Source organism: Schistocerca cancellata, chromosome 7, assembly GCF_023864275.1.
Source record: "Schistocerca cancellata isolate TAMUIC-IGC-003103 chromosome 7, iqSchCanc2.1, whole genome shotgun sequence".
Taxonomy (NCBI): Eukaryota; Metazoa; Arthropoda; class Insecta; order Orthoptera; family Acrididae; genus Schistocerca; species Schistocerca cancellata.
In genome coordinates, this window is record NC_064632.1 from 438,203,654 (window position 1) to 438,230,458 (window position 26,805).

At 40.6% G+C, this 26,805-nt stretch overlaps 1 protein-coding gene across 1 annotated transcript in view; it reads left to right on the forward strand.

Annotated features, from left to right (window-relative positions):
* The window catches only part of LOC126091987 (vacuolar protein sorting-associated protein 54), a 146,929-nt gene that overhangs the window by 114,280 nt on the left and 5,844 nt on the right, over nucleotides 1-26,805 (forward strand). Inside the window, exons 16-18 of the mRNA XM_049907353.1 lie at nucleotides 4,272-4,531; nucleotides 16,344-16,578; nucleotides 21,546-21,698. Coding sequence (XP_049763310.1) covers nucleotides 4,272-4,531; nucleotides 16,344-16,578; nucleotides 21,546-21,698 — 648 coding nt within the window. The remainder of the gene's footprint in view (nucleotides 1-4,271; nucleotides 4,532-16,343; nucleotides 16,579-21,545; nucleotides 21,699-26,805) is intronic.

A 26,805-nucleotide genomic window follows, 5' to 3' on the forward strand; every position in this document is an offset into this window, starting at 1 on the left:
ATGCTAAAAGTCTAGATTGGGGTATGTGGCGTACTTAATGTTTTTTGTGGAGCAACGTTGTAGACACTCACCATGAGGCATGGTGGGAACAATTGGGGCTGTATCAGCTGCTGATTCTGTACAGCAAATGAGAGAGTGGCTGGCAGATGATATGTTTGGAAGCAAGTCAGTATAAAAGTGAAATCTGCTATGTTTTCAGGGGAGAGTGGGCAGGGGTCATCTAATATTCAGGGTCATCTTATAATTAGGTAAATAAGGTAACTACCCTGTATCTGTCTAGCTGAGGACAACATATTTATTGCAGCATATGTCTCAGGGAAGTGGGATTATTATTATTATTTTTTCCCTCCTTTCTCAGATGTTATGTCTGGTTAAAAATGGAAAGTGACGCGGACCTTGATCAAGTGTGACTTCCTTTTAACTGTACAGTATATGTTATATTGCATTTAGGAACTTTTGGGTGATTGAACATGTATCAATAATTACGGATTTCTGTAGTTGTATATATAAGTTTGGATGTAGCTGTATTGCATTGATGTACTGGTGGATATTGTGTGGTATGAATCCTGTAGTTGATAGTATAATTGGTATAATGTCAACTTTATCCTGATGCCACGTGTCCTTGACTTCCTCAGCCAGTTGGATGTATTTTTCAATTTTTTCTCCTGTTTTCTTTTGTATATTTGTTGTATTGGGTATGGATATTTCGATTAGTTGTGTTACTTTCTTCTTTTTATTGGTGAGTATGATGTCAGGTTTGTTATGTGGTGTTGTTTTATCTGTTATAATGGTTCTGTTCCAGTATAATTTGTATTCATCATTCTCCAGTACATTTTGTGGTGCATACTTGTATGTGGGAATGTGTTGTTTTATAAGTTTATGTTGTAAGGCAAGCTGTTGATGTATTATTTTTGCTACATTGTCATGTCTTCTGGGGTATTCTGTATTTGCTAGTATTGTACATCCGCTTGTGATGTGATCTACTGTTTCTATTTGTTGTTTGCAAAGTCTGCATTTATCTGTTGTGGTATTGGGATCTTTAATAATATGCTTGCATACTTGCTGTAATATGTGGTGTTTATTGTTTGATCCTGTATTGCAATCATGAATCCTTCCGTCTCACTGTATATATTGCCTTTTCTTAGCCATGTGTTGGATGCGTCTTGATCGATGTGTGGCTGTGTTAGATGATACGGGTGCTTGCCATGTAGTGTTTTCTTTTTCCAATTTACTTTCTTCGTATCTGTTGATGTTATGTGATCTAAAGGGTTGTAGAAGTGCTTATGAAATTGCAGTGGTGTAGCTGATGTATTTATATGAGTGATTGCTTTGTGTATTTTGCTAGTTTCTGCTCGTTCTAGAAAGAATTTTCTTAAATTGTCTACCTGTCCACAATGTAGGTTTTTTTTGTCGATAAATCCCCTTCCTTCTTCCTTTCTGCTTAATGTGAATCTTTCTGTTGCTGAATGTATGTGACGTATTCTATATTTGTGGCATTGTGATCGTGTAAGTGTATTGAGTGCTTCTAGGTCTGTGTTACTCCATTTCACTACTCCAAATGAGTAGGTCAATATTGGTATAGCATAAGTACTTATAGCTTTTGTCTTATTTCTTGCTGCCAATTCTGTTTTCAGTATTTTTGTTAGTCTTTGTCTATATTTTTCTTTTAGTTCTTCTTTAATATTTGTATTATCTATTCCTATTTTTTGTCTGTATCCTAGATATTTATAGGCATCTGTTTTTTCCATCGCTTCTATGCAGTCGCTGTGGTTATCCAATATGTAATCTTCTTGTTTAGTGTGTTTTCCCTTGACTATGCTATTTTTCTTACATTTGTCTGTTCCAAAAGCATTATTTATATCATTGCTGAATACTTCTGTTATCTTTAGTAATTGGTTGAGTTGTTGATATGTTGCTGCCAGTAGTTTTAGATCATCCATGTATAGCAAATGTGTGATTTTGTGTTGGTATGTTCCAGTAATATTGTATCCATAATTTGTATTATTTAGCGTGTTGGATAGTGGGTTCAGAGCAAGGCAGAACCAGAAAGGACTTACTGAGTCTCCTTGGTATATTCCACGCTTAATCTGTATTGGCTGTGATGTGATATTATTTGAATTTGTTTGGATATTAAGTGTGGTTTTCCAGTTTTTCATTACTATGTTTAGGAACTGTATAAATTTAGGATCTACTTTGTATATTTCCAATATTTGTAGTAACCATGAGTGGGGTACACTATCAAAAGCTTTTTGGTAATTAATGTATGCATAGTGTAGCGACCTTTGTTTAGTTTTAGCTTGATATGTCACCTCTGTATCTATTATCAGTTGCTCTTTACATCCTTGTGCTCCTTTGCAACAGCCTTTTTGTTCTTCATTTATAATTTTGTTCTGTGTTGTATGTGTTATTAATTTCTGTGTAATGACTGAAGTTAATATTTTGTAGATTGTTGGTAGGCATGTTATGGGGCGATATTTAGCTCGGTTTGCTGTGTCTTCTTGATCTTTAGGCTTCAGATAAGTTATTCCATGTGTAAGTGTATCAGGGAATGTGTATGGGTCTGCAATGTAACTGTTAAATAATTTAGTTAGATGTGAATGTGTTGAGGTGAACTTCTTTAGCCAGAAATTTGCTATTTTATCTTTTCCAGGGGCTTTCCAATTGTGAGTAGAATTAATTGCTTGGGTGACTTCATGTTGCAAAATTATCACTTCAGGCATCCGCGGTATTATCTTGTATGTGTCTGTTTCTGCTTGTATCCATCGTGCATGCCTGTTATGTTGTACCGGGTTTGACCATATGTTGCTCCAGAAGTGTTCCATGTCTGTTATGCTTGGTGGATTGTCTACTTTAATGTGTGTGTTATCTATTGTCTGGTAAAATTTCTTTTGGTTTGTGTTGAATGTTTGGTTTTGTTTCCTTCTATTTTCACTTTTTTGTATCTTCTAAGTCGTTTGGCCAATGCTTGTAATTTCTGCTTCTTTTCATCTAATTGCTCTATCGCTTCTTGTTGTGAGATTTTACCTAACCTTTTTCGTTTTTTGTCTGATATTTCATTTCTTATAAATTGTGTTAGCTGTCCGATGTCTCTTCTCAGTTTTTCTATTCTGATCTGTAGCCTGTGTTGCCGTGCTGGTTTTGTGGGTTTCTTCTGTGTGTTGGTTGGTTCTGATCTCTGCCTAGTATGTATATTTAGTGTAGTGAGTGCTCCTATATAAACCAGTAGTTGTAACTCTTCCATAGTTGTGTTTTCATTTATTTTGTTGTGTATGATTGTGTTGATAGTTTTTATTGTTGTTTCGACTTGTGGGTTATTTGGCGGTCTATGCAAGAATGGTCTAATGTCTGTATTTGTGTCTTTGTATTCTATATATGTCAATTGAAATTTTTCTTCTATATCTAACATGTGTGTCACTTCGTGTTCTATTTGTGCTTGTTCTGGTGGCTGTCTTAAGATGTCGTTTTCCTCTGATTGTTTAATTGATGCGTGTTGGTCTTTGTTTGTTTTCTCTGGGATGTTTGAGTCCATTACTGTATTTTCTTCTTCTTCTAATTGCACATTATTTTGTTCCAGTATTTGTTGTACTTGTTGTTTGATGTTTTCTAATTCTGACTGGGGTATCCTGTTATTTTTTATTATTACACGGATCTGATCAGCTAGTCGTTGTTCTGTTAAAAATTTTAATTCCGGGTATCTGGTAATAAATGTTGTGTATACTTGTGATCTGTATCCAGTTGTGTTGGTTCCTATGTTTGTTGCTTGGTAATAACAGAACATGAGGTGTCAATTAACTTCATCTGACCATCTCATCCTCTGTCTTTGTTTTCCTTCTAGGGTGGTTGCAGGAAGCTTATTATTATTATTATTATTATTATTACTACTACTACTATTATTGAGGTGAGGTTTTTAATGTCTGTATTAGAATATTCTGAAAGTAACTGTTTGCACTCAAGTTTGCTAAATCCATACTCAACTAAAGTCAGTGAGTTGTCAGAAGAGAAATTCAAGGCATCCTGTGAATCTGTCCCTCAGCTTCTGAATGTTATTGCTGACTGTTCAATTATTGACCCATTCCACCACAAATGGTAAATTACTCTGAATCCTACTTTGAGTAACATTGTGGCATTAAAAATGTTGAAATTTAATTTAATCTGATGTAAACCTGAGATTGAAAATTTAATGATGAAAAGTGTTTGTTTGTGTTACCTATAATGTACTGGGTTTGTTATGGCACTTTTTAATGCAAAGCCATTATATTGTTGATCTACAGGACAGCATTGCTGCTAATAAAGATGGTGGCAGAGTACTGTGAGTGTGCAGAGGAACTGCCTGTAACGGTAGCTCTCATGTGTCGCAATCTTGCTGAGCTCCTGAAGCTGTTTAACTCTCGGTGTTGCCAGCTGGTACTCGGTGCTGGTGCGCTGCACTCAGCGGGCCTGAAGACAATCACTAGCACCAACTTGGCTTTGGCGTCCCGTGCTCTCCAACTGCTGCTTGCACTCCTGCCTGCTGTGCGTGTACACTTTGATGGTGCGTAACAGTCGCTTCTCACTGTTGTTGCTGACTAGCATTTTCCTTCTGGAAAATTCAATTTGTGTCAGTTACCAGTAAAACATTCATTGAAGATCAGAAAGAATGTCAGTGTCAGATTACCAAATGTATTTGCGTCTTCACAGTGAGTGTTAATGCTGTACTAAAAAAAAAAAGGATGTGAGCACCACCTCCCAACATATACTATGGACGTTCCACAAATACACACAATAGACTACAGTATTTAAATATATACCTATAAAATAAACCTATGAACAGTCTACAAATGGTAAGAAAAATGTCAAAAAGTTGAAAATAATTTTTCAGAAGCATCAGTTAATCTTCAACAGCAGTACATATAATATAGTACGGAAAATTTATGGTCATGATAAACAAACAATTAGGAAGTGTGTGCTACATTTCTTATATGTGTGCATTGTGCCATAAGGAACTAATGCAACTTGAGATGTTTATCCTCATTCATTACGGCCAGATTAACTTAGAAACAAGGCAAAACACACAATTGAAGTGGCAAGCGCATCAAAGTATGAGAATAAATATGGGGAAAAATATCAAAGCACATTGCTTATAGGCATACAGAAACAGTGATAACACAGTATTATTCAACTGTACTGCATCATAGCAAAGACACAAGCATTAAAACAGGAATATGTAGATGATTTTAAAAAAGTGCAAAAAACGTTGTTCATGAAAATGCAAGTGCCACATCCTAATACATTTCAATAAAAATACATTTCACTAACCTGTAAAAGACCTGTATTGGATAACCCCCTGTGGGTCCGGGGGTTAGAATAGGCCCGAGGTATTCCTGCCTGTCGTAAGAGGCAACTAAAACAAGTCGCACAAGTTTCGACCTGTATGTTATGGTCCACTGTGGGGTCTGACCTCCATTTTTCAAAATTTTCCCGAAGATCGAGCCAATTGGGGAAGGGCGCAGTACACGACGCATTGTGTCCATCGTGCATTGAGATCTTTAGCCCACTTTCTCGTTGCCGCATTGCAGTCCCGCTCATTCTCCATCTCTTGGGCAAGGACACCTTCCTGGGTGCATTTTCCATCATGCACTATGCAGTATCAGTTTTTGTGCCGACAATGTCCATGGACTTCTTTGCACATCACATCCAGCATGGTAGCCAGTCCGTTGTGGTGGGGCTGCCATGTACCCTGTTGGTTGTAGCCCTCTGACAACACAGGGATCGCTCTGCTGATGGCTGCGCCTTGAACTCCCTGCATATGCCAAGGAGTAGATGCCTGTCACCCTGGGGCATCAGAACTCCTGGCAATGGCCAGCCTGCCAGGTGGCCTTTGCTGCAGCAGGGTGGCGCCTGTGGGGAGGGCCCCTGGTCGGAGTGGATGGCATCAGGGTGGATGACACACCATGAAGTGTAATACATCATCTCTTGCTGGTGGTCTCCTGCCAGTTGGGCAAAGTCTGACTTCAATGCTAATAAATATGACCCCAAGTTGTTCCCCTCCCTGGCCACACTATGGGAGGAATGCGATGCTATGGATGACAGTGAAGCTTATTTCCCCTGGTACCATGTATGTGCGAGAGTTGATGGGGAATCTTTCATATCCATGAAGCCTCAGTTTTTTGTGGAGTATTTGGAGGACAAGTTCGGGGAGGTGGAGGGCTTGTGCAAAATGCGCTCTGGGTCAGTTTTGATGAAAACAGCATCCTCTGCCCAGTCATGGGCATTAGTCACTTGTGACAACTTGGGGGTTGTTTCTGTTACCATCACGCCTCATGAGAACTTAAATTTGGTCCAGGGTATTATATTCTGCAGGGACCTTACTTTGCAGTCTGAAGACAAGCTGTGCACCAATGTAGAGTGACGAGGTGTTCGTTCTGTTTGGCGCATCCATCGGGGTCTGAGAGATAACCAGATTGCCAATAATGAGGTTGCCACGGGTGCCTTCATCTTGGTCTTTAAGGGTGACACATTGTCCAAGAAGGTCAAGGTGATGGTCTATCGCAGTGATGTCAAGCCATAAGTCCCTCCCCTGATGCAGTGCTTTAAGTGCTGGAAGTTCAGCCATATGACTTCACTCTGTACTTAATGCTCCACCTGTTGAGATTATGGACATCCATCGCATCCCAATACTCAGTGTGCTTCCCATCTGTGTCAGCTGTGGAGAGCATCATTCACCTTGCTCGCCTGACTGCAGGATTCTCCAGAAAGAAAGGAAACTCATGGAGTACAAGAACCTGGACTGACTGAGCTACACTGAGGCTAAGAGGAAATTTGAGCACCTGCATCCTGTGGCTATGACCACCCCTTATGCTGCTGCTATGAGAACAGTTCTTTCCCAATTAGTTCCTCGAATCCTGTTGCCTCTTAGAACCGGGAGACTACACCTGCCCTCTTGCTTGTGGGAGGCACTTCCCTCTCTGTTGTTCCTGCACCACCTACTTAAGGAGCAACGTCCCCCCCCCCCCCCCCCCCCTCCCCAACCATTGGGGATTTTAGTCCCCACTTCCGAGCCAGAGAAGCGTAAGGCTTCTTATGCTCCTCTCGCTAGGAAGGGGTCCCTTGAGTCACTCCCTTTCCAGGTTTCTGCTAGTGGGAAAGATGACACCCGCCAGTGGCTGAAGAGCCCAAAAGCAGCTGGTTGTAGGGCTTCACGCTCATCCTCAGTCCCAGAGACTGATTCCGTGAAGTCCTCCCAGCCAGAGAAACCCAAGGAACAGTGCAAGAAATCGAAAAAGAAGACCCCCCAAGAACAAGGAACTTGCAGTGGCACCCACACCACTGCTACCTACAAGCTCTGTGTCTGAGCATGGGGTGGAGATTCTGGTGTCCGCTGAGGACCTGGATCTCACCGGACCCTCATACACAATGGCTATAGACTGCTCAGGCAAAAAGTTGGTAGCAACAGGTGACCGTGAGGCGCAAATTGCCTCATTGAATGTTTCATGCCTTCCCAGTCTCACGATGTCGTCATCCTTCAGTGGAATTGCGGTGGTTTTTTCCACCGCCTAGCTGAGCTACAATAACTGTTAAGCTTTGCACCTGCTTTCTGCATTGCCCTCCAGGAAACCTGGTCGCTAGCAGTGCAGACTCCTGCCCTCCATGGCTATAAGGTATAGTACAGGAACCGTAGCAACTATAATAGAGGGTCAGGTGGAGTTTGCGTTTATGTCCTAAACTCAGTCTGTAGTGCAACTGTGCCCCTTCAAACCCCTCTTGAAGCTGTGGTTGTCAGAATACGGACGATGCAGGAAATAACTGTCTGCAATGCATATCATCCTCCAGAGTTTGTCCCTGAATGTATTAGCTGCAACCCGGTAAAAACTCACTTGATGTGGATAGCTATCGGCCCATCAGCCTTACCAGCATTGTTTGTAAGCTACTGGAACATGTGGTGTATCAGCAGTTAGGTTGGGTCCTCGAGTCATGTGGCCTACTGGCTCCATGTCAGGGCTGCTTCCGCCAGGGGCGCTCTACCACTGATGATGTTGTGTCCCTCGAGTCTGTCATCTGAACACCCTTTTCCAGATGCCAACACCTTGTTGCCATCTTTTTTTATCTATGCAAAGCGTTATGACAACACCTGGCGACATCATATCCTTGCCACATTATACGGGTGGGGTCTCCGAGTCCCACTCTTGATTTTTATTCAGAATTTCCTTTCTCTCCATATTTTCCGTGTCCAAGTTGGTGCATCCCATAGTTCCCCCACCATATCCAGGAGAATGGGCCCCGCAGGGCTCTGTATTGAGTGTATAACTATTTTTATTGTCTGTTAACAGTCTTGAAGCAGCTGTAGGGCTGTCCATCTCACCCTCTCTGTATGCAGACGACTTCTGCATTTCATACTGCTCCATCAGTACTGGTATTGCTGAGCGGTGCATACAGGGAGCCATCCACAAGGCGCAGTCATGGGCTCTCGACCACGGCTTCCAGTTTCTGACTGCAAGTTGTGCGTCATGCACTTCTGTCAGTGTCGTATCTTCATGACGATCCACTCACTGTAGTGGAGACATATCAATTCTTAGGACTGGTTTTCGATGCCCAATTGACTTGGCTTCCTCACCTTCGTCAGCTTAAGCAGCAGTGGTGGCCGCACCTCAATGCCCCCTGTTGCCTGAGCACCATCAACTGGAGTGCAGATTGCTCTACTCTGCTGCAGCTCTCTAAAGCCCTTGTTCAATCCCACCTTGACTATGGGAGTGTGGTTTATGGTTCAGCGGCACCCTCAGCATTGCATTTACTCGACCCAGAGTACCACTGTGGCGTTCGCCTAGCTACGGGAGCTTTTAGAATGAGTCAGGTGACTAGTGTCCTGGTGGAGGCCGGAGTCCCTCCATTGCAGATCCGACGTGCAACTGCTTACCAGTTACGTTGCACACATTCGTAGTTCTCCTGAGCATCTGAATTTCAGTCTTCTTTTTCCACCCACAACAGTTCATCTCCTGTGTCGGCGGTCCAGGTCGGGACTAATGATTGCGGTTCGTGTGTGATCCCATTTGTCTAAACTGGAATTCTTCCTTTTACCATCTCACATCCAGGTCTGTCCGCATACACCTCCATGGTGTACACCTAGGTCGCAGATTCGTCTGGACCTTTCGCATGACCCTAAGGACTCAATTACTCCTGCCACTCTCCGCTGTCACTTCCTCTCAATTCTTGACGTATTCCAGGGCTCTGAAGTGGTTTACACTTACAGCTCAATGGCTAATGTTCATGTTGGCTTCGCCTACGTCCACAGAGGCCGTTTTGAACAGCATTTCTTGTCCGGTGGCTGCAGCTTATTCACTGCAGAACTGGTGGCCATCTGTCGTGCACTTCTGTCTATCGGTTTGTGCTCTGGGGAAACGTTCCTTCTGTATACTGACTCCTTAGCCTATAACCTATCAACCAGTGCTACCCTCCCCATCCTTTGGTAGCATCCATCCAGGAGTCCATCTATGCTCTTGACTGGTCCCATCATTCAGTGGTGTTTGTGAGGCCCCCAGGACGCTTCGGCATCGCAGGCAACAAACTTGCTGACAGGCTGGCCAAACAGGCTACGGGGTACTGGCTCTGGAGCTGGGCATCTCTGAACCTGACCTCCACTCTGACTTACACTGTAGGGTTTTTTGGCTTTGGGAGACGGAATGGCATAACAGTACACACAACAAACAGCTTGTCATTAAGGAGACTATGAATGTGTGGAAGACTTCCATGTGGGCCTCTCGCAGGGAATCAGTTGTTGTCTGCCGGCTCCACAATGGGCACGCATGCGGGACCAATGATTACCTCCTGCGCCATGAAGACCTGCCTGAGTGTTGGTGTGGCGACCAGTTGACAGTGGCCCCTTATTCTGGTGCACTGTCCCACTTTGATTGCCTAGCGACGCAGTCTTGGGTTACCAGACTCATTGCCACTAATCTGACAACACCTCAGTGGCTGATTTAGTTTTACATTTTATTCGTGAGTTTTATCATGAAGTTTCTGCGCATGTCCTTTGTCCCTCTGTGTCCTCCACCCTGGCACTTCTAGTGTGGAGGTTTTGCAGAGAGGCTGGCTTCTCGTTTTTTATTCTCATGGTCAGCCAGCCAATCTGCTTTGTTGTTTTATGTTTTAATCTCTTCATCCCGTTTCTTGTGTTTCTGTAATTTTCTTGCCCCCTTTCCTCCATTTACATGTTTGTTGCCCTTCATTGTTCTTGTGATTTTTCCTTTCATTCTGTTTTGTGTTGTCAGTCTCTTTTGTTTTATTCTCACACTTTGTGGCATTGTTTTATTCGCAACAAGGGGCTGATGACCTCATGGTTTGGTCCCTTTCCCCGTCTTTTAATCCAACCAGAACAGTCTGTATCAGATATTTCTGCCTAATGTGCACCATGAAAAATTTCTCTTATATCTTACCAACATTTGCAAAAAATGTTTGTGTGTGTGTGTGTGTGTGTGTGTGTGTGTGTGTGTGTGTGTGTGTGTGTGTGTATGTGTGTGTTTGTGTGTGTGTGTGTGTGTGTTGAAAAACTGAGACATGATTATATTACTATTAAATTTTGACAGTGTGTCAAAACCCATACACAAACAGTAAAGTTTAACTTGAAACATTTGAAAATATACAGGGTGGTCAGAAATTCCTATTACAAACTTCTAGGACATGTGGAGGGTAGTGAGTACAGAACATTTTGAATAGGAACCCATCTCCAGAATCGTGTAGTTTCCATTCTACGATAGTTTCAACTCAGATGTGTACTTCGTCAATGTCTGCTTAGGACAATAGAAACTTTTCAGAGTTCCCTGTCCTGATATGCAACATGGTAGACACGATGACGTGTACTACGTCAAATGATCCCCAGATGTCACTTATTGTTCGCTTTGCTGTGAGACTGAGTCAAGACCTGTGCATCACCAATAGAGGAAATGTGATGCAGTGCACATTTGCGGAATACACAGATATGCTCCTCGTGTATGGCGAAGCTGGAGGTAACGGAAGAGCTGCTAGTCGACTGTATCACAAACGTTTTCTGTACCATCACACTCCATCGCACAAACTGTTTGCCCAAGTTACACAACGGCTACGAGAAATGGGTACCTTCACTGTGAGGAGGCAGGACTGTGGTGCTACACGGCGATGCCGCACTCCCGAATTTGAAGGTGTGCTATGTCACATTGAAGATAGCCCATCAATGAGCTCGCGAATAATTGCGCGTGCAATGGATGTTAGTCACAGTACTGTCTTGGACATTCTGCATGAGCAACTACATCCGTACCACTTACAAAGGGTACACGCTATGGGTGCAGCAGACTTTCCACAACGCGTCGCCTTCTGCACATGGTTCCTGCACCATTGCATCGATGCGCCCCTGTTTCCACATAAAGTTCTCTTCACAGATGAATGTAGGTTCACAAGGGATTGTGTTCCGAATGCCCGAAGTAGCCATGTCTGGGCATATGAAAACCCTCATACCACGCAAGTTCAAGGATTTCAAGACAGGTTTGGAATTAACATGTGGGCAGGTCTTCTAGACGGTCATGTGATTGGACCATACCTCCTTCCATCCAAGTTCACGGGGCCCGCATACTGTCTTCCTACGACATGTAATGGACCCGTTCTTGGAAGCTGTGCCATTGAATGTCCATCAGGAAATGTGGTTTCAGCATCATGGAGCACCACCTCACTTTTCACTGGCTGTCTGGAGACATCTCAACAGACGGTATAGTGAAAGATGGATAGGCCGTGGTGGTCCAACCGTGTGGCCGCCACAGTCGCCAGATTTTGCCCCTATGGACTACTACTTGTGGGGTCATATGAAGAGCCTAATTTATGAGACACCTGTAGGGACAGAGGAAGATCTGCTGGCACGAGTTCTGGCCGTTGCACAAGACATTGAAGAGACACCAGGTGGGATGGAGAGAGTGTACCAGAACATGCTTCGGAGGTACAATGTGTGTAACAACGTTGGTGGTTGCCACATCGAGCTGCTGTTGTAATGCAATGTAAGGTTGCGGCTGGTGCCATAGACGCTGGGTTCTTGTTGTTGTCGACTAATGTAAACTGTAAGGTGTAAGTTGTAACGCAAATGCGTAAGTAATAATGAAACGCGTCAGTATTCTTTTCAAATGGATTGCAACAATTGTACTGAGTCACGCCTAAGTACATTCTCATGTCGGTGTGGATGAGACAATCATCTGCATTGAAACTGTTGTAGAACGGAAACGATACATTTCCGGACACGGGTTCCTATTCAAAATGTTATTTACTCACTACCCTTTACATGTCGTAGAAGTTTGTAACTGGAATTTCCGACCGCCCTGTATAAGTAAAATTGCTACGTGTTTTGCAATAGAAGTTAAAATAAGGTGTATACACACAATCATAGAAAGAGCAAGTCAGCATGTAATCAATTCAGGTGAAAATAAAACTTTTAATTGACATGTGGTCAACAGAAATACCGCTTCTCAAGCTAAGAGAACAAAACTGAAAAAGGAAGAAAAATTATTTTGCAATGTGTTTATGGATTAGATATTTGTATTAATGCATAGCACTAGAAAACACATTCTTGTGAAGCATTTTTAAAGCCCATAATTATGTGCAGCACATCCTGCACACTGCACTAGTTTCACAAACATGCTCTTAAATTATTGTATTCATTGCATAGAATGTGGCTGTGACATCATACGTACTGCATATGCCAATACACATGATGAGGTGCAGTGCTATGAAGTGGAAGTGGGTAAGGGGAAAGGAGAGTCCTGTAAACAAACGGCCCGCCAATGGCTAGGCAGGACTGCAGCCAGGTGCTGAAGTTGCTTGCAGTGGTTGTGAATGGAGTGTCTCATGTGTCAAGCAACAAGAATCGTTGCTCTGTTGCGCTGTATTGTAGTATGAAATTGCACCTCTCATAACAGCAGTGGCTGCATCCAACGACACCACTCAAGCATGCCTCACAATATGAAACTGAATAAAGTCAGTTACACTGACAAAACAATGCGTGCTGAAATGTGCGTGTATAATTGCTGTTTGGTCTCTGTGCTGTAAAACCGCATACGAGGGGCATTTGAGAAGTCCGTGCAAAGTCCAAGAGATGGCACCATTGGCGCGTATCAAGGTCATATTTAGTTGGTAGCATCTGTGGAAAGAATGCACACACCTCAGCAGTTGTGGTCACAAAATTAATGGAAATAGGATTCCAACTCATTTCACATCCCCCCTGTTCTCCAGACTTGGCGCCCTCGGACTACAATTTGTTCCCCAATTTGAAGAAATGGCTGGCGAGACAAAGATTTTATTCAAACAAGGTGGTGATTGCAGCAACTAATAGATATTTTGCAGACTTGGATAATTCCTATTATTCGGAAGGGATCAACAAATTAGAAGAGCGTTGGACGAAGTGAATAAGTCTAAAAGGAGACTATGTCAAAAAATAAAAAACGGTTTACCCCAAAAACGTAAGTAGTTTTTATTTTTGCACAGACTTTTCAAACACCCCTTGTAGGTATTCATAAAAAATTATTCTTGTTCTCTTTTCCATTGCATCTTCTTGTTGTCAATTAAAAATGGCATATAAACTTCAGATTACTTCCGCACATTGCTGTAACACATGCAACACTCCCATAGCTGCATTAATACTACAGCTCACAGTTTAACAGATTATAACACTTTGATACAGCATATTTTCTGACAGCATCCGTTTTTTCTGATGAGGTTTGATTGCTTGACATGTCCTGAAAACTTGATTTCTTTTTCCTTCTCCAAATTAACAGTTAACTCCCAATTTTTTAAAGCTTTCAGAACTTTATTAATAGTCTGTAGATGTGCTTCCCATGGCTCAGAACAAATTAATGTAATATCAACTTAGTTGACAAACTTCTTCAGTAATTGATTGTATAAAACTTCATCCAGAGCGTGCATGAAGGCAGCCACAGAAATGTTCAGTCCATATGGTATGACTTCAAAATGATAACTTTTTCCCTTGCACGAAAAAGCAGTACATTTCTTGCTTTCTTCATCTAACTTCACGTACCAAAAACTGCTTGTTAAATCAGAGGTGCTAAGATATGTGGTGTCTCCAAAATGTTGCAGTAATTCCTCTAAACTTTCTGCTGAGTCACTTTACAGTAAAAAACTTTTGTTGATTGCTCTTGTGTCCAACATTAAACTGACAGATCTCTCTGGTTTATTAACCAGATGTATTAGGTTGGAGTAGTGACTTGCTGATCTTTCAGTACTATTCTTCCACAGTGTTAATTTAATTTCAAGATCTACAGCTTCATGTCTTGTTGATGGTACAGTCTAATGTTTGCATGTCCACTGTTTAATTAATCGTGACCTCTTAGAAAATACAATGGGATAATCGAGAAGTACTTCATTTATTATTATTATTATTATTATTATTATTATTATTATTCGTTACAGTCAACTTTGGACTACGCTAAGCATCAGTCATTTCTTGTGCTTTTTCTTGCGTTCTTCCCAGTACTTCTTCATTTTTTCTGAGTGGGCTTCTTTACGTTCTTGCGACCAGGTTGTTCCCGTCTTCTTTGATTGCGTTCGGTCTTTGAATCCCTGTATTTTGTTGATGGCATTCCTATATTCCATTCTGTTGTAAACTGTCTCTGGTATAATGTTCATTTCTGCAATGTCTTCTTTTACTTCTTTCAGCCAGTTAATTTGTGTCTTTCTGCTTTCCATGTATTGCAGGATTTTCTTTGCCGTTCTTTCTGGTGCCATTCTTTTGACATGCCCATAGAAACTCAGTCTTCTCTTTTTAAAGGATGTTGTCAGTTTTTCAATTTTCTCGTATAACTCTTTATTGGATCGCAATTTATATTCTTGTCCATCCTTTTTAGGTCCTAAGATCTTTCTCAGTATTTTTCTCTCTTTTATTTCCAATTTCTCCAACAGACGTTTTCTGTTCAGTGGGATGCATTCAATCGCATACAAACTTTCTGGTTTTATTACCGCATTGTAGTGCCTGAGCTTGGCATTGATGGAGATCGACTTTTTATTGTATACATTTCGGCATAGCTGGTATGCCGTTTCCATCTTTATTGCTCTTTCCTGTAGTGAAACATTTGGTAACCCTGTCGGTGTAATCCATTCCCCTAGATACTTAAATTTATGAACTCTCTTAATTATTCCATATTTAGTTTGCAATGTCTGTGTTGGGTCTGTTTTGTCCTGTATCATCAGTTCTGTCTTTTCATACGATATTTGTAGACCTGTCTTCTCAGCGATCTCATGCAGCATTTCTATCTGAATCTTTGCTGTTTCGATGTCATCTGCCAATTTATTTATTCTCTCTTATCTTCCGACAAATCGGATATCTCTTGAGTTTTATTACAAATTTGACGAAAAACTGCTTGAACATTTTCTTCCTTACTGGTATTTTTTCGTTCCTAACATAATCAGTAACTCTTACCTGAGCCACAGTTCCCTCCACATTCAAATTAAAAATATGCATCGTAAAATCAAGCACACAACTCTCATCTCTGCCTTGTTGAACTATCCTCTTAATGCATCTTCTCTTTCCTTATTACCCTTCTGAATATATAACGCCCACAGAAAAGTCTGCTTTACATTTTTTTCGCTGTCTTTGTCTGTCCCTAAAATACACCCAACAGATAATGATTGAACTGCCAGGAAACTTTGCTCATATTTTTTGTCATCAGTGTAAAACTTAAAAGCCTGATACTTAATCAGGTTGTTACTATTTCTCACAACAATGATAATATGTACACTACTCACAGGAAAAGATGGGCTGTGTACAAACTCACTTAACTGTAAATATTATTTATACCACAATGTGCAGACCTGAATGTTGCTATTTGGAAGCCGTTCAGTGTTAATATCGCATACATTATCAATAGATAGCATCAACACATCATCAGTAATCACATTCCTGCTCTCACATCTAATTGCCTTTTACAGCATAATTCACATCACATTTAATATGAGTGCTAAATTATTAACAGCAATTGTTCAGTATCACTATTTTCTCCCCTGTCATTTGGGAGCAGGTTTTTAAAATTTTCATCTGCATAAGAGTCAACATCAAAAACTGCTTTGAGCACCCTTATGATATCTCTAGGATTAGAGAGATCAAGTATTTTCTTTGACAACATCGAACACTGTTTTTATGTTTGCAACATGTTACAAACATCGATAGTACTCTAATAACTGCAAACAGTATTGTTGCAGAATGTTTCAAACTAACTGTCAGTGTAACCGTGCCTTAACACACCTATTTCTCCAAACTGGAGGACTCGCAGATGCTTATTGCAGGAAAGACTTTATTAATAATATGTTAATAGACGTAACTTTATTATTGTACATTTTCTTTGATACAGATTTGCTGCAGCAGCAACAACAACAGCAGCAGCAGCTGACGCAACATGTCATGCCATTCCGTGGAGCCGCTACTGGTGTGGGGGTTCTCGACACAGTGGAGAAAGATGTACTGAGCCATGTTCAGGAGATTGAGGAAAAGGTTCTCTCAATTGTCGGGAATCTAATAACTGCACAGTTAGGCCAGTGGGAGGTGAGACCTCCTGTTCCATCTCAGCCCTTCAGAAACATATCAAGGTAGATACTTAAATCATTTCCATCTTTACCTTTTTGTACCTGTAACCATGTTGCATGCATTAAAGGGATATTATATTAGAAAACTAATAAATTAAAAGTAGACCTTTGTCTACCCTTGTCCTTATTACAGATGCGGAGTCAGAGTGACCTGCCATTCCTTTATAATCTTTTGCTACTTATCCCTGTATCCTCTGAAGAAGTAACTAATACTTGTGAAAGATAGGACGCTGGTCAGCTTTACTTCGTGTCTTTTAGCAGTATTACACATTTTGCCTTCTGAAGATAACTAATTAAGTTATATTTTGTTCATAGGAAACGGAAAATGCAGAATGTTTCATGTACAACGAAAGCCAAAAAGAATGCCAGGCCAAAATGATTTGGAGTCCAAGAACAGAGCATTGTCCCGGCCCAAGTTCAGAAGTGCCAGTGTTCGCAACTCTAGCGGTCTGTGGAGCGTAAGCTTGGTGCTTATATCATCAGACAGAAGCAATATAATAGTTAAGATACACCATATGTCAACATTCATTGCAGTTTAACTCATCATATCGTTTCTTTTGAAAATCATTATTTAAGCACGTAGAAACAATTGAAATATGAGAACTCCACGACGGTAGAATTACTACAACAATGAGCATTTCACATCTGTTTCAGTGGGTGAGTGGGTAGGTGACGTTTTATGAACATAAAGGATGAGTGTTCGAATCTAACTGGAGTCAATGTGGTTGAGATTGTTTATGTTCATTTTAAAGTACTGAGAAAAACCACTGTTCTTCACAAAAAGTGTTCTCAAAAATTACTGTAATTTTTTTATTTAGACCATTGTGGGTAATATTTTAAAATTCACTACAAATTATCATGGTAAAAATATTTAAAATGGATGTATTTATTTGTAAATGCTTAGAGTGCCACCTTGTGTCTCTATATTTCGCAGCTAAGAGAAACATATCAACCGATTGGCATATGTCTAGGTTCAAAATGGCTGATGTGAATGTTTGTGAGCAAGTGGATTGCTTTCTTTGAAAACAAGAGATCTACTGTTGACAAAGGTCTTGTTGGCCAAAAGCTTATATTGCGACAGTCTTTTTGTTGTGTCTATCTGTGGCACGGCACCTCCGCTATATGTTGAGTAGCAAGTATCCTTTTATAATATTGGTACAGTCCTTCCAGGATTTTCCATTGTTTGATTACTAATATGATAATCATCCATCACACACTAGCACTAGGATCCAGAACTGGTTTCAAAGTAGGGAGAATATTATTCAGTTCTCTCTGTGGCCTCCAGAGTCATCTGATCTCAATCCCATAGAGCACGTACACTCAGCTTAAGAAGATTCTGCCAGACAATTGGCAAGACCCTCCTCTGGGAACTGTGAATGCTCTGGCATGTGGTTCATTCTTCATGGGAGAGAGTTAACATCGGTGAGGACTTTTTCCGTAGACTTGTCAATTCTATGCCTCGAAGGATCCAAGCTGTTCTTGATGCCAGTGGCATATGGGCAAAATACTGAAGCTATACATAGCCTACTAGTCATTTTATGAAATTCCTCTTTTCTATAAAAGGCCTACATAGTTAACAGGCTAACAATATTAATTTCAAATTACAAATCTACTTGCTACTATATTATTTGTATTTTTACAGGAAGTCAGGTGAATATCTCCCTCCAAGGAAGATTATTTTTATTGTTATGGGAGGTGAGATAAATATAACCTTCTGAGGAAGATTAAGTTTAGACACCAAATTCACAAACAATAATTAGTTATTTGCTGAACAGCATACTGAAAAACAGAAAATATAATTTAGTAGCAAAAATTAAATAAAGCACAAAACATTTGTGACATGATTTAAAAAAAAAAAAAAAAAAAAAGGCTGTGTTGAGATTCGATCTGACACAAACTAGAGCTACCAGTTCAGTAAACTGACACTACCAAGGAGCCACCATAATTGAAGAATGAATACTAAACTGAAACAACAGATACTGTAGGGCACAGCCACTCATTCATGTAAACCGCGCGTAAGGACTTAACAAAAATGTGCCAGTTAGCTGACAACGATCTTCTTAGCTGACAACGATCTTCTTAGCTGACAACGATCTTCTTAGCTGAAAATTATACACACACACCAGGTGGCAGTCAAAGTAATTGCAAATAAATACATCCATTTTCAATATTTTTACTACAACCAACTTGGCTGTTTGTTTAAAGATTAGACTATTATAAAAAAGAAATCGTTTGAAAGAATATGGGACCTGGAAAAGCCTACAACTGCACAATTTTTAACAAATTAAGGTTTAAAATATTACCTACACAGATCTTTTTTAAAGAAAATGACATTTCACTCCAGTTTGATTCGAATGCTTGTCCGTTGTGTTTATAAACCACAGCTTATCTACTCAGCCGTTGAAACAGATGTGAAACGCTCATCGTTAGAGTAATTCTACTGACGTTGAGTTCTTATATTTCAACCGTTTCTACATGCGTGAATAATGATTTTCAAAAGAAATGATATGATGAGTTAAATTGCAATGAATCTCGACTTATACTGTATCCTAGCTATTATATTGCTTCTATTTGACAATGTAAACATTAAGGTGAAGCTCCACAGACTTTCAGAATTGTGGACACTGGCACTTCTGAACTTGGGCTTACACAATTCTCTGTTCTTGGATTCTAAATTATTTGGGCTGGGCAATCTTTTTGCCTCTCATTGTACATTCAGACTTTTAATTTATTGATACCATTAATATTTTTTAATGTCTCATATCCTCATTATGTGATATGGTAAATCCTTTCATGCAATAAATAGTGACAATGCTATGCAGCATTCCCAATTTATTTTTCCCGTAGGTTCCCCCAAATCAAGTAAGGCAAATGGTGGTATGGTTCCCTAGAAGAGGCCATAGCTGATTTTCTCCTCTGTCCTTGTCCGAGCTGCCATTGTACTCCATTCGTGACTTCGTCATCAATTGGACATTACACTCTAATCATCCATCCTGCCTCACTTGAAATGAAATTGGAACAGAAACATTCTGTCATTGTTGTTCTGTTGCCTTGGCTTCTTGAATACCAGTTTAAATAAAAGACTTGCTATTACAGTTCGAATTATGTTTATGAGGTACCTGTAAAGATAGTTGTTATTTTTATTAATGTTGTTATTACTGATACTAATTTATGATTGAAACAGCCCTCATCTATCATAACTATGTTTGATTGTGGAATAAGGAAGTTTATTTTTGGATGGACTGAAACTGATATATTTGCATGTTTTTATAACAGATTTTATAGCACTTAAATTTAGTACCTGCCCATGGTCTATTGCTCATCAAGGTATAGAAGAAATTGACTCAGTCAAATTCTTAGGTTTAAAAGGAGATAAAAATTTGAGCTGGCAGGCACACATTGAATACCTGGCAAACAAACTGAGCAGCTTTGCATTTGCAATGCAAATATTGTCAACTGCAACTGACATGGACACGCGAAAAGTAGCATATACAAGCTACTTCAAATCCCTAATTAGGTATGGTATTGTTTTTTGGGGTAACTCAGCAAACATAGTGCGGATACTAAAAAAAAAAAAATAGAAAAAAATCATACGAAATATGTGCACTGCAAATTACAAAGAACCATGTCTACCATTATACCTAAAAACAAAGATGATGTGACTTACCAAATGAAAGTGCTGGCAGGTCGACAGACACACAAATGAACACAAACATACACACAAAATTCAAGCTTTCGCAACAAACTGTTGCCTCATCAGGGAAGAGGGAAGGAGAGGGAAAGACGAAAGGATGTGGGTTTTAAGGGAGAGGGTAAGGAGTCATTCCAGTCCCGGGAGCGGAAAGACTTACCTTAGGGGGAAAAAAGGACGGGTATACACTCGCGCGCGCGCACACACACATATCCATCCACACATATACAGACCTATATGTATATGTACATGTCTGTATATGTGTGGATGGATATGTGTGTGTGTGTGTGTGTGTGTGTGTGTGTGCGCGCGCGAGTGTATACCCGTCCTTTTTTCCCCCTAAGGTAAGTCTTTCCGCTCCCGGGACTGGAATGACTCCTTATCCTCTCCCTTAAAACCCACATCCTTTCGTCTTTCCCTCTCCTTCCCTCTTTCCTGATGAGGCAACAGTTTGTTGCGGAAGCTTGAATTTTGTGTGTATGTTTGTGTTCGTTTGTGTGTCTGTCGACCTGCCAGCACTTTCATTTGGTAAGTCACATCATCTTTGTTTTTAGGTATATTTTTCCGTAGTGGAATGTTTCCTTCTATTATAACCATGTCTACCATTATTTAGAAAACTTAAAATATTAGCTCTGCCATCCTTATACATATATGAGATTATTATATTTTTGTACACAAGACATGAATTATTTGAGGGAAACCATTTAGTCCATTCACATGATACCAGAAACAAAGAAAATTTTATGCTCCCCACCCACCGCCTCAGACTGTAAGCCCAGGGACCTCACTCAATACATGGGAATGAAAATTTGTAATAAATTAAAAGGGAACAAGTTGATGCAGATGAATTTAGGTTCACTTAAAAGAAAGCTATATGAGGTACTGACACTGAAGTGTTGTTATTCAGTGGAGGAATTCATACTTCACAAACTGGAAATTTGAGCTGGGTACAAAGTGTTATCCTTATAGTGTTGTTATTTATTATAGTGCTATTATATATTAATGTAAAAATCATTGTAATTGTTTTATAAATTTTTGACAAGTCTCCTGTACGCATACCAAATGGATTGCAAATGTACGTCATGAGATGGATAAAACACAATTCAATTCAAGTTACCACTCGATATTTTCAATATGTTAGCTACGCATGGTCATTTTCTTCTTTCTCCATTACATACAACTTTTTAAAAATCTTTTTTTTTTTATATATTTGTTGCTTAGTGTTAATACTTGCATGTTGAAAAGCATTACATCTTCTGTTTCTGTCTTTTCATGACAGGCACCTAACAAAACTCCATGAAGCTGTAGCAACAGTGCTGCCAGAAGCTCAGGTTCAGTATATATACCGCACTGTTAACTCTCTCTTCAAGTCACGTCTGAGAGAACAGTTAATGAAACTGAACGTTGTCAACAATGGTGGTCCTCAACATGGGTATGTTAAGACGTATTCTGTTGTATCATAGCACAGAAGAATATGTAACAAAAAGAATATTTAATATTGTAGCACAGAAGAGTATGTAACAATAAGAATATACTCACCTACTTTCTTGAATATCAGTATGTCGTGAACAATATGATTGGCTGAGCCAACATTAACATTCATTGTTGCTACAATATCATTCATCGTAATATGCATGTTTTCTGATATCAATTTTCATCTCTCACATTGTTGTTCTCCGTGACTGCACAGAAAGAATGTTCTTGGCGTGGAAAATCTTCAGTGCTTGTTACACCTGTCTGAACTTACCTGCGCTCTCGTACACTTTTGTTTTGACTCGGACCACTTTCACCATAATCACCTGCCATGAAGCTGCATATTTTGATTGGTTTCAACCTTTCAGCTAACACACAGTGTATACGCCCTGGGACAGCTGGGAAACCCGGGAAGAACGTGGGAATTTTTTCATCCAGGAGAAAACTGGGAAAAACCCAGGATTTTTAGGATTCCAGGAATTTTTCATTGTCTTTAGTTTTCAGTTAAATTTTTGTAATTTTGACTGCTAAGAACTAATACTGTAACAAAGAATTTTATTCTGTCCCACTACTGTAGAATAATGCTGCAGCAATAAAACATAAATGAGAGGAAAAAACCAAATAAAATGTAAGTTGTAAAGGAAATGTGCCATTTCCAACACCAAAACACAGTGCATGCACAAGTATCTGCCAACAGTAAAATGTATCAAAGGCTTTAGGGCGAAGATTATGCAATACTTCATAACAAACTGCTTTTGATGAGTGTGACGTCACAACTGGTTATATTAGGTTCCTTCCAGCAGTTGCCAGCAGGCTCTTGCACTTGTGCAGTTAAGTCACATATGAGCAGTATCTTCTCCTTCTTCCGGCTACTTGAAGTGTCAGCAGAAGCAACAAGTAGCCAGATGCTACCCAGAGCTGTTAGATTTGCGCATGCAGAAAGCAGTCAGAGTTGTAATGGGGAGGGGGGTTGTCTCAATGTGACCTGTCATTATGTTTAGTTATTTTCCTGTCTCTGATTTTATGTTATTTCCACATTGTTGGCAGTCAAGCATTAAATTTCCTTCCATAACAATAAAGTTATCTATGTTGGTTTGCTAAAGAAATTTGGTTTTTATTAATGTTTTCTGCAGAGGCAGTCAATGTATTTGAAATGAAGTTTTCATTCCACACTATTGCCTGGTTTCAACTGTTCGCTGAATTTCAAGTGCGCATTTACATCTTCTGGCATGTATGGCATTATGCCTTAATAAAAAGCCAAACATGAGATGATAGAGTAGGGGTACACCAAGAAAATGTGCATCCTGAAAACCACACTGAAAAGCTTAATACCGGGTTGGGGCCTCTTCATTGTGAATGTGGACTTTAAGGTGAATTGTGCATTGTAGTATGGTTTACAAAATTCTGGTGTTCTTGGAGTATAGTCTGATGTCCTTTTTTGACATAGTGTAAGCGCTCTTAATGCTATATACGTAAGAACTTAAGGGCTTCCTACACCACTGTAGGGGCTGCACAGGTGCAGTAACTCCTTCCTCTGACAACTGCTGAAACGAACTATTTCTAACAGGTAGCAGGAAAATATGGTGAATGGTGGTTTGAAAAACATTACTTTCAAACTAAATTTCCTTTTAAGCAAGATGAATTATGTTACATGTGAGATGGACGAGGAATTTCTTAAACCACAGAGCATTTGACTTTCATTCAAAATGTAACACTTTGAGGACTAGCCACTTAGAGGAATCTTGTGCCCAAAAGACTGGAAATTATGTAAAATTTTACTGGCACATTTCTGTGATTTATCTTAAAGTGTAACATATGCAAAAAAGAATCAATATTATTTGGAAAGCTTAGCTTTTCTTGTAGCTATAACATCTATTTAAATTAAAATCTTAACTTTTCCTATGTGTTTGTACGTGCTACTTAATAGTAAATGTTGTTATTGACTGACTACATCAGGTGTTCTACACTCTCAATATCTGCTGTCATCGGCTGGTGTAATCCGAGTTTCCACAAGTTTCCTTATGCGTTCCGCTATAAAAAATAAAAATACTTTAAATAAAACCATGGTTTGGTTTCCAATTATCAGTTTCTTCCCGTATGTCACTGAAAATTCAGTAGTCCCTGTCAAGAATTGCAAGACAGTACTTAATGGTGCTCGACAATTCATTGTGTAGTAGTAGTAGCAGCAGCACCTGGAGATACCCGTCACTTGGCTGTAAATTGCTGATAATATGTGGGACTGTGTATAAAAGCTTCAGAAACTGATACAGTGCAATTCATTTATCACTTGGTTTGATGATGCATAGACAGACCCCAGATTACTTCAGTTACCGGTAAAAACGTCTTCCAATGCACCCTAAGCAGTGACGCAGATTCGTTAGCAAACATCATGAACCAAATGTTCGAATGTCATACAGAAGCCTTGCACATATGTTCACACTCAGAAATGCACAGTTTATGAAATGAATCTTGTTTAAATACCCTTTCAGCACTGTATAACATCCTTGAGGAAATTTACAGTCTCTTCTCTTCAGTACTTTTAACACATTTGTCACAGTAGCAAAGTAAAAATAAAATTGTTGTTAATGGCAGGCAACAATGAGTTAAAATTCTGTTCAAGCTTTGTACACATCTGCTGCTAATTTTGTGAGGATACGAGGTCGTAGTTTATTTGACATGCACTGCGTGTGGACTACGGACGGCAGTTGTTGCATTCAACAATTTGCTGCTCCGAGTTAACATACATCGCTTTCAGCTACCCTGTGTAATAAATTCGAATAGGAGAGAGAATATGGACATTTTTTCCCTTCAGCAATAATGGATGAACTAAGTACTAGTCAGCAATATAATAAGTAATAGCTAAATCACAGAATTCAGTGAGCGTCTGCACCGATGCAAGGAATAAGCACGTGGCAGTGCCCCAAGCAGCAGGCACACGAACTCCGTGAATTCGGTGGCAATCAGCTGATTGTGAATACCAAGCGCATAATCTCATGTAGTTGGCACACCAGCCCACTGCAGAGAAGCGGAGTGTTGTCAACATCCAACAGGCTCAGCGTCATCTCAGAATCTTAAAGGAAAATGTATGTGATGGCCAGAGTGTGCTTGGCATAGTGACTGTGACACTGCAGAGAGAGATGGGAGGTGGGTGATCATTTTTAGATCTCAGTGGAGGCGGGTGATATGGCTGAGGAGTAGTGACTGAGTCTTCTGAAACAAATTCAGGCTTTACACCATCGAAGGAAACAGGGTGCTGTTTGCCAGTGATCAAAATAGCCAACATCTTGTCATGACAGGTCTGAACACGATGGGGGCCGATATGAGGAGGCATATGTGCTGGTCTGACGCCATCTCTACAGAGCATGGCATGAATACTGTTGGGCAACACCTTGTGCACAAGTATTGGTTGTGAGCTGTTTCATGATGCTGGCCTGGGCTGGATTTGCTAGAACTGCTGCCTCAGCTCTGCCATGAAATCTAGCAAATGTGAAACTTCCCTGTTGAGGCGTGTATATCGATAAATTCCCCTGGCAGCCTCAGTGTCTTGCCATAGACCATTTCTGCCAGTGCCGCATCAAGATCTGGCTTATTCACTGCGTGCAGGGCAAGTAGGACAAATGGTAAGCCTGCAGCTCACTTGGAGTCATAACACATGAGCACCATTTTGAAGAGGTCTGTGCCATTCCTCCTCCATACTGTTATTGGCTGGTTGGTAGCTTGTGGTAAAATGGTGGCTTGCGCCACAAAACTTGCTGAGATATGCAAATAGCTCCAACTTGAACTGGCATCCTCGGTCGTTAGTAATGTGTAATGGACAACTGTTAACACACAGCCCTCTGAGACATGAACACCACTGTTAGAATATCTGTGGAGGTGTTGTTCACTGGGATCAGTTCTGGCCAACATGTAAATTTGTCTCTGATTGTTAGCAAATAGTGTTGATCGTCTGACGCTAGCAAGGATCCCATGACGTCAGTGTGAACACGGGCAAATTTCTCAGTTGTCTGTGGAAAGTTTCTGATGGGCACATGGACATGGCACTAAACTGTACTATGTTGGGAGCCTAGACATGAACGAGCCCACTTCCGGCAATCCATCTGTAGTCCAGGCCATGTGTAGCAGCCGAAGACAAGTTTAGCGGTTGCCTTGATTCCTGGGTGACACAGGTCATGAAGACCATGAAAAGTGCACTTGCGGAGCTCTGCTGGCACATATGGGTGAGTCTTTCCAGTGGTGTGTGTGACGAGGGCCTCCCGTCGGGTAGACCACTCGCCTGGTGCAAGTCTTTTGATTTGACGCCACTTCAGTGACTTGCGCGTCGATGGGGATGAAATGATGACGATTAGGACAACACATTACCCAGCCCCTGAGCGGAGAAAATCTCCGACCTAGCCGGGAATTGAACCCAGGCCCTTACGATTGACAGTTTGTCGTGCTGACCACTCAGCTACTCGGGGCGGACTTTCCAGTGGTGATGTCACAGTATAATTGCACATTTGTTCCTGGCATGTTTACGTATTTGAGTTGAAGGTGTGCCTCAGTATCTTTGAGTGGGTCGCGGAGCTCATAATCACATTGTTGCATATTGGACAGACATAGGAGGTCAACAGTTTTGGTGACGGCTCCAACTCAGTGAGAAGCAGTCAGCTACAATGTTGTTCAGATGTGAGACATGCTGAATATCTGCTGAAAATTGATAAATTCAAGTTAGTTGAATTGTCTCGGCGAGCACTTCTCATCGCTTTGGTGGAAAGTGTATGTGAGGGGTTTATGGCCCGTGTATATTGTAAACCCCTTCACTACTTGTTGTGCGTGGAAACACACCACTGCTGTGTAAATGGTTGACAATTCTCTATCGTATGTGCTCCATTGTTGTTGCAAGGGCATTAGATTGCATGAGGAAAAAGGTGAGGATTGCCATGTCTCGTTTACACATTGTTGGAGTGCAGCCCCGATGGCTGTCTAGCTAGTGTCTACTGCTAGTGCTAGGAGTGGATCTGTCTCTGGATGAGCAAGGAATGCAGCGTCGACAATGCTCTTCTTGGCAGCTTCAAATGCATCAATCA